The sequence below is a fragment of the Populus alba genome, chromosome 17 (genome assembly GCF_005239225.2).
Source record: "Populus alba chromosome 17, ASM523922v2, whole genome shotgun sequence".
In the NCBI taxonomy this organism is placed as follows: Eukaryota; Viridiplantae; Streptophyta; class Magnoliopsida; order Malpighiales; family Salicaceae; genus Populus; species Populus alba.
In genome coordinates this window covers 3297634-3309211 of record NC_133300.1, presented here as the reverse complement: position 1 = coordinate 3309211, position 11578 = coordinate 3297634, and the positions used below count along the sequence as shown (strand labels likewise).

At 33.6% G+C, this 11578-nt stretch overlaps 1 protein-coding gene and 1 long non-coding RNA gene across 2 annotated transcripts; one reads left to right on the top strand and one right to left on the bottom strand.

Moving 5' to 3' along the window:
• The first annotated feature begins 3798 nt into the window (after positions 1 to 3798).
• Positions 3799 to 10211, top strand: LOC118045257 (uncharacterized). The gene is made up of 10 exons (XM_035053841.2): positions 3799 to 4384; positions 4816 to 4857; positions 4940 to 7335; positions 8551 to 8721; positions 8810 to 8981; positions 9087 to 9179; positions 9252 to 9392; positions 9487 to 9596; positions 9704 to 9773; positions 9849 to 10211. Exons 1-10 carry the CDS (start codon positions 3884 to 3886, stop codon positions 9972 to 9974), a joined length of 3822 nt encoding a protein of 1273 aa, XP_034909732.1. The 5' UTR covers positions 3799 to 3883; the 3' UTR covers positions 9975 to 10211.
• On the bottom strand, positions 9848 to 11464 carry LOC140954813 (uncharacterized). Its single transcript, XR_012168294.1, has 2 exons — positions 10474 to 11464; positions 9848 to 10382 (listed from the first exon to the last, which is right to left on the bottom strand). It is a non-coding gene; the product is annotated as an uncharacterized lncRNA (long non-coding RNA).
• Positions 11465 to 11578: the final 114 nt, after the last annotated feature.

Genomic DNA, 11578 nt, shown 5'->3' with positions numbered 1-11578 from the left:
AAGTGAAGTCAGAACCGGCAGTAAAATCAGACCGGCAAGCGTATTTTGGAACAGCCCACCGACCACATTATCAGAAATTGATAGTCTGAAATTCAAGTCAAATAAGGGAATATGCATATATATATTTTTTTTAGATTAACGTGGTGTCCGGACCAGCTTATGCGCACCTCGACTAATCCACGGCCCTGAAGTTAACTGACGATGTAGCTCCAATAACCATCATAATGAACACTATGCAATATTTTTAAGCCGACAGGTGATGGAGTGGAAGTGCCAGAGTCTCATGATCAGGTACTCGATACCTTACATTTGTTGTTCTCATAGCAGCTAATGATTACTTTTTTTTCCATGTAGTCAACGTCTTCTACTTGGCTATCTCTTGACAGGAATTCGAGAAACAAAATTCCGTATTTGGACCTCAAGCTTATCAGTTCCCGGACAGTGATGAGCTGGTAGGCATGGACAGTTCTCATATAAATACAAGCAGAACTAGCAAACGACGACGGACATTTGAGGTGTGGCAATACTTTGATGAGGTTAGAGAAGATGGAGAAGTATGGGCTAAATGCAGGAGTTGCAGCGCTAAATATCGAGGTGAAAGCACAAGGGGCAAACACCTAAGATCATGTCTAGGGAAGAAATAAGAAGAGGATGAGGCAGAAACCATCATTTGCCTTCAACAAAACTTGAAAGTTTATACATTGGACATGATCGGCTGATTAATATGCATTTTAAAAAAAAATCAAGATGGATAGGCTTAAATCTACATTTTTCTATTTTGTATGTTATAAAATAATATATAAATTATATTTTTACGAAAGGGTTAAGAAAATTAAAAATATAAGAGGAGAAAATCTTTACGATGGATGATGCTGAAATTGCCATGGAAAGTCCTTTGTTAAGAAAGCTTGCGAAGAAAAGTATGGAATTGCTTCAAAACTTTTGAAATTTGCTTCTAACATATGTGTACGTAGATGAAGGAATTTGACTATATGAAGGCAGAGGATGTCCGATTGAAATCCGGTAAGTGGGGCAGATGTTTCGAGTACGAGCTTGATTAGAATTATACTAATGATTGTAGTTTATAGTAATTTTTATTTAAAAATATATTAATATTATATTTTTTTATTTTTAAAATATCAAAACGATCTGAAAACCACAAAATTATTTTTATAAAACAAATTAAAATTTTTAAAAAATATAATTTATGCCTACGTTTCCAAACAGAGCTATATTAATGAAAGCAATAGTAACCAACACTAGTCTATTAGCTTTGGATTTGTTTAAAATTACTCCTATGACCCCCCAAAGTTTAAGATTCATAGATATTAATCCTTTTATGTCTATGATAGTTTTGTAGAATGACTAATATGCCCAAAATAAAAATAGTGAGACCAAGTAAGAAAGAGGAAGGGGCAGAAAGTTAGTGTACTTGAATGTATTTTTATTTTATCTTAAATTGTTTAGGTGTACTGTTCAATCCCAACATTAAAAAAATATTAATTTTTTTTTTCTTTTCAAATATTTCTTTTTAACTTTGGTTTAGAGACATCAAGAACAAAAACATATTTAATAGAAAAGATAGAAATATGAATATAAAATAATATCTTAAAATAATAATTTGATGTGAATTTTTATATTTTTAAAATAAAAATAATAAAAATAATTTTTTTTCATCTTGCTATTATTATTTTTTTATTTCAAAACAATAATTAAAATATTTCTCAGTGTTTTAACCTGATTTCTCATAATCACTAGCCTAAATAGAGTCCTGACTTCTTTGTAGTATCTATTATTATGCTAGAATCCTGCTAGTGACAATATCACTTGTTTTTTTTAAGATAAAAAAAATAATAACAATTCTTTCAATGATCATAAGAAATAAGTGAATTATATACTAATAAATTTAAGCAGTTATAACATCTTAGATGGTAAAATTACCTTGATGGTTGTTTTAGATACACTATAAGTTCTTATTATGAATATTTTATAATATCTAATAATTAGTTTCTTAATCCATTAATTATATGATTTGATGGGCATCTAGTAATGTGATCAATAATATTAAATTAACATTATAGAATCGGACCTCTCATTATAAAATTCAACAGAAGAAAATGAAGAATCGGACATCATTATAATATTCAATTGGGCCTCTTGACAAGAGCGGTCTTGCAAGAAACAACGTCGAAAACTTCAAAACAGGGACAGAATTCCCATTTATTTATTCATGTTCTTACTTTGTTAAATCCTAGAATTCCCATTTATATTTAACTTGAAAAAAAGGTTTCAGATACAAAAATTGAGGGGTGTGAGCAGAAACAATAGGCCTAAGGCCCAGCTTGAAACGTGATCCTTTCTATTTGGCCATAAGCTGCAACTTTCGCAATATAAATTAGATTGAAGCCACATGTATTTCTACCATGGAACTCACCTCGGCGAATTAATGGTAAGAAATATTATCTCTAACATTGCTTTTAAAACATATTAGTAAAATGGGTCTTTAGCTTATTAGTTAACAAGTAAATTATAAAAAATAATTTTTTTAATATATTTTTTACATAAAAAAATCAACTAATCTAAAAACACACTCAGAGTAAGAGGATGTTTTGGGAGTGTAATTGTTGTTTTTTTCAAAGTGTTTTTCACTAAGAAAAGCATGTCAATAATATTTTTTTATTTTTTTAAAAATCAATTTTAAGATCAGTACATCAAAATAAATTTAAAAACATAAAAAACATATTAATTCAAAATAAAAAAAAATTAAATTTTTTTCAGAAACGCTTTTGAAAAGCACTCCCAAACGACCTAGCTTCCTTGTTAATTATTATTAAAATTAGAAGTCAAGTCAAGATTGAACTTCTTTCAAATTTATCCTCTTTTCAATGATTACATGAAAAGATGGTGATTGAGCATTAAAATTTAGGCGGGCAATCCAAATACACTTGAGATTCTCAGCCACTTGAGAAAACACAAAAGAAATTGAAAAAAAATATTATGATAATTTCACAGTAATTTACGAGAAAAATTACAATGTTTTTTAAAAAAATTAAATTCTTAATTAGCTCGATATTAAAAAAAATAAAATCAACAAAATAAATTTTTTAAAAAAAAACTATGTGGAAAAACACCGTAGTAATCCACAGTATTTAAAAAAAAATTACAAAGCAAAATTTTTAACCAGCTTAATATTAAAAAAATAAAATCAACAAAGATAATTTTTTTAAAAAATAAACAAAAAAAAGGAAAAGTTGGAAAAAAGTAATTTTAGAAAAAAATAAAAAATACACAAAAAAAAAGAAGGAAAGTTTAAAAAAGAAAAAAAATGCAAAATCCAAAAGTGATTTGGGTGTGGGTGAACAATGAATCACCCACACCCGTTAACTTATTAGTTAAATAAAAATATATATTTTTAAATAAAAAATCAACGAATGTAAAAACAAACACAAAGTAAAATAAGCAGAAGAAGCTTCCTTGTTAATTATTATCAAAATTAGAAGTCAAGTCAATATTGAACTTCTTTCAAATTTATCCTCTTTTCAATGATTACATAACAAGATGGTGATTGAGCTTTAAAATTTAGGCAGGCAATCCAAATGCACTTGAGATTCTCAGCCACTTCTGCTGGTATAAGTAAGCTTTTTTTTAGTCAAGAAAAACACAAGGATGAAATTGAAAAGAATTAAACTATCAGAATAGAGGTAAAATATCAGTGAATTTAAAGGGGCAGAAAATAAGTTAGTTTTAAGACACAGTGCCAAAAGTCAACAAGTCAACCTCCTTCAAGTCTTTACCTACTCCTCATCGTTCCACTTTCCAGCCATTATGTGATAAGATCTGAGGAGTGAGAAGACTTGTGGCTAAAAACATTGTCGAAATACAAATGGATGTGGAACAGTTGTCTTGCGTCGTTGATGATTTGCCTCCTGCAAAGTTAACACTACCTGCAAAGATGGAAAAAGCGTTATCGTTGCTTAAAGATTCTTTAGGAAGTACTGCTTCTTTTTTGGCTCAATTTTGGGCTAAAGATAAGAGTGGATTCGACCTGGAAAATCAGCCTTACCCTCACCTGTGCGTCCCAAATTCTACGCTACTTGGATATCGTCAACTGGAGGGTCGGAATGGGCTTTTTCGTCCAGACATTATGGATCGGGTAAGGGATTTTCCAGAATGGACTTCAAATGTAAGACATTACAGACCGGATGAATACTCCCACCTATCAGATGCCATCTCTTGTGGAGTAAGGGGTATTATTGCCTTTCCGGTCTTTGAATCTGATCAAATTATAAGCTATGGCTATTGCCGTGCTGTGCTGGAGCTTGTGACCATGGAGGAGAAACAGGATTTTGATTTAGAGACGGAAAATGTTGTCCAGGCTCTCCAGGTTTGTTTTCATTACGTATATAATTTATTGTTGTTAGAAGACTACCACAAAGCAATTCACTCAAATTATCTGAAATATAAGACTTACAAAGAGATATGATTGAAACAAAACAACCCACTTCACTTTTTATACGGTAAATAGTGAAAGAAAACAATTAGAAGACTAGTAGGGACAATTTCAACAATAACTCTAACAACCTAACAGCCCCAACAATTATAATCAGGAATTAAGAGAATAAGAAAGAGATGAAAGATAGTAGTTTTCCTTAGCGTTCGCATTTGCTAGTGTTTCTGAAGTGAAACAGTCTTTAAGCTTTTAATTGTAGCTCATGAGGCATTCCAAATTATTTTTGCCATTAAATTATATGTGCAAAGAGACATTGGTCTTCTTTGATGGTATTGTAAACTCTGTATAAGCCCAACTGTTTTCAGGCTGCAAATTTAAAGACAAAATTACCTCGACCTCGTCCTCGGGTATGTATCAGTAGTACCTTACAGTTTTTTCTATGCAAAATTAGGTTGTCTTTTGCTTTCTCTAATATAATTTTTTTCCCAGTGTTTTAATGAGGTTCAAACAGCTGCCTTAACTGAAATCGCTCTTGTTACCAGAGCTGTATGCCAAATACACAGATTGCCACTTGCTCTGACATGGGTTCCCTGGAGATATGATGATATTTTAAAATTAGGTGATTTAAGAGTTTTTTGCTCATGTCAACTTGCAATAGAGCGTACAGCTTGTTATGCAGACGAGGAGATGCAAGGCTTTGTGCATGCTTGTGAGCAACTACATCTGAGCACAGTGCAAGGTGCTGCTGGACTAGCCGGTGCAACACGTCGTCCTTACTTTGAGCGTGATGTGAAGGAAAATCATGTAAGGAACTATCCTCTTGCTCATCACGCACGAAAGTATAATTTGAATGCTGCGGTTGCAATCCTGCTAAGGAGCACTGGTGATGATCATATCTATATATTAGAGTTCTTTCTCCCTATCCTCGTGAAAGAGAGTTCAGAGCAGCAAGAATTGGTTGAGAAACTGAAGCTTACAATAAAGCAAACTTGTAAGAGCATGACAATGTGTCTAGAAAAACCATCCATCAGGAAACGAGGCTCGAAAGTTAGTAAAAACAATGATAAAATTGAACCTGCTCCAGATCCTGATGGTAATATGTTCATCGAATGTGCTAATGATAATAAACGACGAAAGGTATCTGAAGTGTGGAAACATTTCGATAAGGTTAAAGACAAAGAAAATGATGCAGTATGGGCCATATGTAAAGGATGTCAAAAGAAGTATCCAGGGAAAAGCACGAAGGGAACTTCAAATCTACACAAACACTTCAAAAGTTGTTCAAAAAAGAGACAGGGAGATGCAAAACAACATACATTGCCTTCTGATCTGGGAGGCAATTTCGTGTTTGATCAAGAAAGGAGTCGCCTTAACTTTGTTAGAATGGTTATGAAGCTCGGATTTCCATTGGATATGGTTCAAAATGAGTTCTTCAAAACTTTTGTCTACGATCTGCAGCCAAAGTTTCAACTCTGTTCACAAGACACTGTTCAGGCTTATGCTCTTTCTATTTACAGACAAGAGAAAGAGAAACTAATGAAATATATTGATAATCTCTCATCTCTATTCAGTATAACAGTTGATTTGCGGTCATACGGTGATAACAAGATGTCCTGCTGCTTGACCATGCATTTTATTGATGATGGGTGGAGAATGAATAAGAAGATTTTGGCTTTCAGGAGTATAGAACATGATTATATGAATGAAGCTGTGAAAAATGTGCTTGTGGAGTGGAACATCATTAAGAAAGTGCAGTTCATGTTTGCAGAAATTGCTCCACCAAACAGTCAAATGACTAGAGAATTCAGAAGTAAGCTTCTCAGTCAATTCCCACATATGAATGGGGACTTGCTATGTTTTTCTTGCTACGCACTAACTCTTGAACTTCTTGCTCGAGATGGGTTTTATGAGATAAAAGATTTGCTTAACAAGATTAGGGGCTGTATTGAATATGTGAATGCAACACCAATTACCCAAGATAAGTTTCGGGAAGCAATTAATAATGTGAAATTGCAAGATATGAAAGCAGCCTCTCATGATGATCCTACCAGATGGGATACCACATTTGTCATGCTCAAGAGTGCATTGGAATTAAGAGAAGCTTTTACTCAACTCGAGCAAGTTGATTTTGATTTTAAGGTGAATCCATCTGTAGAGGAGTGGAAGATGGCGATGATTGTATGTGGGCGTTTTAAAGAGATCCACAAATATTTAGGCAGTTCTTCATCCAGCATAGATGCATGCTTCTTCCATGTTTGCTCTATATACAAGCACTTGCTTTCGTGGGAAAAGAGTGAGCATGCATATGTTTGTTCGATGGCGAAGAGAATGAAGGTGAATCTTGATAGGCATTGGAGTGAATGGAGTTTTGCATTTGGAATCCTATTAGTACTGGACCCGCGCTGTAAACTTAAATTTGTGCATAATGGGTTTTTGCTGATGCATGGCAGTGATGCGAGCAAATACTTGCTGGAATTTCGTAGCAAACTTACATGTACGTACAACAGTTATATAGCATCACCTGCCAGCGACATCAGTTGTTTGCCATCATATGATCTGGATTCTGATGGTACGTTCTTGGGATTCTGTGAGTGGCTTAAGGTTGATCCGCCAAAATCTGATCTTGATCGGTATTTAGAAGAGCCTTTGGAGAACCGGGATAAGGTTTCAGATGTATTAGCTTGGTGGCGAGTCAATACTCCAAGATTTCCAGCACTTGGTAAAATGGCTCGTGATTTCTTGGCAATTCCAATATCAGCTATTCTATCAAAGTCTACTATCAGCGGTGAAGCTACAAAGGTGAATCCATCATTCAATGGTTTGGGGCCAGAGATCATAGAGGCTTTTATATGTGGACAGGACTGGTTGGAAAGCCCCGAAAACAAGTAAGTTCTTTGTTTAGTTTATTATTAGTTACGTGGTCAGTGCTACACCGCATACCAATCTTTAATTTTCATAAAAAAAAAATTAAAATTTAAAAATATTAGGTCTTATTGTAATGTTAAACTCAAGAGTATCGAATCTGGCTGCAACATGAAACCTAACAATAATATTTAACTTTGTTTGCTCAAATTCTTATATTTTTTAAATCTTTTAAAAAAATGATGGTTTTTCTTCAATAGTAATGATACTATTTTTTAAATATAATAGTAATAATAATAATAATGTTTTTTTAATTATTTTATTTATAATATTAATTATAATACAAATAATAATATTTTTAATTATAATATTATTAATTATAAAAAATAATGATATTTATAACACAAATAATTATATCAAGAAATCCAATAATATTTATAACACAAATAATAATATTTTTTATATGAATACTTTGAATTATATAAAAAAATTAATATTTATAACACAAATAATAATATTTTTTGATATGAATACTTTGAGTTATAATAAAAATAATAATTTTTTCAAAATCAAATTATAATATTTTTTTATATGAATATTTTGTAATAATATTTATAACACAAATAATTAGAACTAATCATTTTTCTCATTTTCTCCTCAACATCCTTTTAATGACATATGCATCCCACAGAAAAAAGACTAGCCCACCCCTTGTTGTCCTTGGAACTCTCTGTGGCAAGGGCAACTCTATTATTACACTACTCTAATCCATAGTATTTTGTATCTATGTAAACAGTAATTGGGGCACTGATCCCTTTTAGCATATTGTATAATAGGTCGGTGTATAAAGACAAGTAATTTCAAAATGATTTGTTTCCTAAGTTTTTGAAAATCATTTTCCTGTTTTTTTCTACTATTATTTGATTCATGAAATTTGGTCTGCAAAGTGCAGAAAGAAAAAGTCCTCACTTCCCTTGTGATGATTATTAACAAGATCAACTATGCTAAGATTTGATTTGCATTTCTTAAGCTTACTGTTGCAACCTTGTAATTTTAATTACAGTATCGATTTGTTTAACCAGATTGTCTTTTAAGGTTAATGCACATGTCCTATGAGATTACAACATGTGAATGAGATTGTTCTGTTGTAACTATAGTTGTCATCGCCTGTAATTGAATGTTCACATTTTATGGGATTATCATTTTTCTCAATTTGTTTTTGTCTTTCATATTTGCAGTAGCAAGGAAGGGAAGCCTGGTTCTTTTCTGGTCTCCACAGATGTGAGATTTGACTCACCTGGGAAGCAAATGTCCAAATATTTGGCTGGTCCGTTTACAGTGAGCAAACCTACCAGTCCAGAGGACTTAAAGTTAATCCAATATGTCTTTGATTCCTCACTGAGTGAGAGGTGAGATTCTTTTCCCTCAAGTTATAGTTTGCTTAGCTGAATGCATTTAAGCTCACTAGTTGACATATTTTGTACCTGTTTCTGCTAGTGAGACTATTGTCCAATGCAAGAATTATCATTTATCTCGGAGGGAACTATACTCTCTGAGACCAGAGACCTGGCTTGATGATAACGTCCTTTCTACGATATCTGATGCCATGACTTTAGTTAAGAGGAAGATGGAAGATTCTGTAAATAGGTATCTGCCAATTGTTTTTGCGGTAGGTTCCAAGATCATATTTGTACAATTGACATCTTATTCTATTCAATTTTACAAGTCCACTACATGAAAAAACACAATTTCCTTATACTGATGTGTTGTACAGGCGAATGCAGATGATCTATCCAAGTGTATTTCTTTCGCGAAAAAGCACAGGATCAAGGAAAACTACATGTCAGATCTTTTATGCTGTGAAAAGGTGAAGTTTGGTTTTCTTTAGTCCAATTAATGCATCCCATGCTTAGTTATGCTGTGAAAACTATATTTGCAGGCGTTTGTTCCTGTCTTTGACGAGGAAAGAAGTCATTTCTTTCTATTTGTACTACAATTGAAAAAGCAAGTTGTTGAGATATGGGATTCATTAGCTGCATCATGTCAGAGTGGTTGGGTTGACAGGCGACTGCGTAACTTGGTAAATGGCTGCATACTTTATGAGCTATCTTAGTTAACCACTGTACTAATGGGCTTTATGAATTTTTTCATGCCAAAACATTTTCACAAACCAGTTGGTTAGCCTGGATGCCCTTTTCAAAGATGATCAGAACTACCAAAAAGTTTGGTCCTTCACAGATTTCAGAGTGGAAAGACCATCGAATGTCCCACAACAACAAAATGGGTACATATATATTTATGATCCACAACATATTGAGTAGTTAGGTTACATGTTGAGTACCTTTAAAATACTGTAAGCCACATCAGATGATATGATTTCTTTCTGTGCAGACATGACTGTGGTGTGTATGTTATCAAGTTTATGGTAGCACCAGAAGAAGTAACAAATCCTGATTTTGTGGTAAGATTTTAACATTAATGTGCCCTTACTGAAGATAAAGGTATGACAGTCTTTCTAATTACTAGCAACATGCAGTTCGACAGTGAAAACGAGAGGTTGGAAGTGGTACTAAGATTGCTAGCGAGTGATGTCAACTCATGCAGGAATGGTTTGGCTTCTAAGGCTAAGGCATATTATGAGCAGAGGTTTGGAAATCATTGAGAATTTTTGGCAAGAAATGAGAATACGAAAGACATAAATCATCGATAGGAAAGAAAGTATTCAGACAACATATATGAATTCAACTGCAAGGAAGCTTACCAGAGAATGTGGGCTGCATGAGAAAGGAACTCAATGCTCATCAAATCAGATGTGAATGGCCATTATTGTAAACAATATAGTATAATTGGTACAGACATAAAATGGCAATATGGGAAACAATCATCTGGTTTTTATCTACTCGCAAAACAGAACAGCTCAATTTCCTCTCTTTAGCCTTTTTTTTGTTCTTGAATAACTAAAAACATCTCAATAATTACACTTGAAAAACCTAACCTTTTACATGTTTCGACAGAAATAACCCAGAAAGCAAAACCTCACTTTCTTCAATCCTGCAATACATATAGCTGCCTGCACACACCAAGAAATCAAGATATATCAGCTTTCAGCAGCCAATAAACATATATCTCAACATCCATGGTCTAATTAGTACATCACTCACCTCCTTTCTATGAGTAGCAAGGACAATCTAGTAATATGACATCCAAAAATTTGCAGTATAGAAAGCTTCTGTGATTCACTTCCACACTCCAATATCTACAATAACACACCAAACCCACCTCCAAATTTGTCTTCTTTATACATATAAGCACACAGACAAAGCTAAATATAAGTAAAGACTGCCTTTTTTTGCGCGTGTATAAACTATAAAGCCTGAGTTACTTGCAAATGTAAGCCTTGTAACGAAGAACAAATACAAACACTGACAGAAAAAAATATATGCCATGTAAAGCTAATGTCTAGTAGCAGAAATTGCATATTGCAATAACAAACAACGAGATGGCATAGATTATCCAAGTAGCCCACTTGACACCAGGGGGGAATGGGATTGAAATGGTGATGAAAAACACGGTGGCTGCCAGGAAAACTGCAACTTTACCCAACACTTTGGATGTCCTCGGAAACTTGGTGGGGTTGATAAAATGTGAAAGGCAAGAAAAGATAAATGCAACAAGGATACAGACTAAATGCAAGGAATCGCGTTTGGAATCAGTAATTTGGTGAAAATGAAGGGCTATTTCAAGTCCTGATGTGAAGCAGGTGCTTATAAGCACCTTTTGCCATTCCCTTACCTGCTCATCATGGGAATTGTCGACCAGATCTTCTTCTTGGTTCATGGTGGGAGGTGGGAGGTGGTAGCTGCTGTGATTCTAGTTGTCGTGCTCCATGCCAGAGTCGGGACACAGATTCTGGAATTGAAAGAATAAAACCCTTGATAACTCGAGCACCATTCTCCATGGTTTTCCTGTGCTGTATGGAGAAGACTAGGAAATAATTTATAATAAATGAAAAAAAAACTGTCAAGAAAGTACGCTTGTGATGCCGATATTACAAGCTTATTTATACCAGCAGAAAAGAAAGAGATGGAGTTTGTTGATAATCGGATTCGGACCTCAAGATGAAGTCATCAACCGAATGTTGGAGTTTGAGAAAAGTCAATCGGACTTGTAATTTTTTAATCTAAAAGTGATTAGCTATTTTATATAAGAGTAGAAGTTGATGAATAAACTTTAATAATCAAGCCACTAATGTTATTGACTACTCTC

Bases quoted from the DNA above. Each gene is read 5' to 3' on its own strand.
- LOC118045257 (XM_035053841.2), top strand. From the start codon at position 3,884: ATGGATGTGGAACAGTTGTCTTGCGTCGTTGATGATTTGCCTCCTGCA. The intron at 4,385-4,815 runs GTTTGTTTTCAT...AACTGTTTTCAG, and splicing joins ATGTTGTCCAGGCTCTCCAG to GCTGCAAATTTAAAGACAAA. The intron at 8,722-8,809 runs GTGAGATTCTTT...TGTTTCTGCTAG, and splicing joins GATTCCTCACTGAGTGAGAG to TGAGACTATTGTCCAATGCA.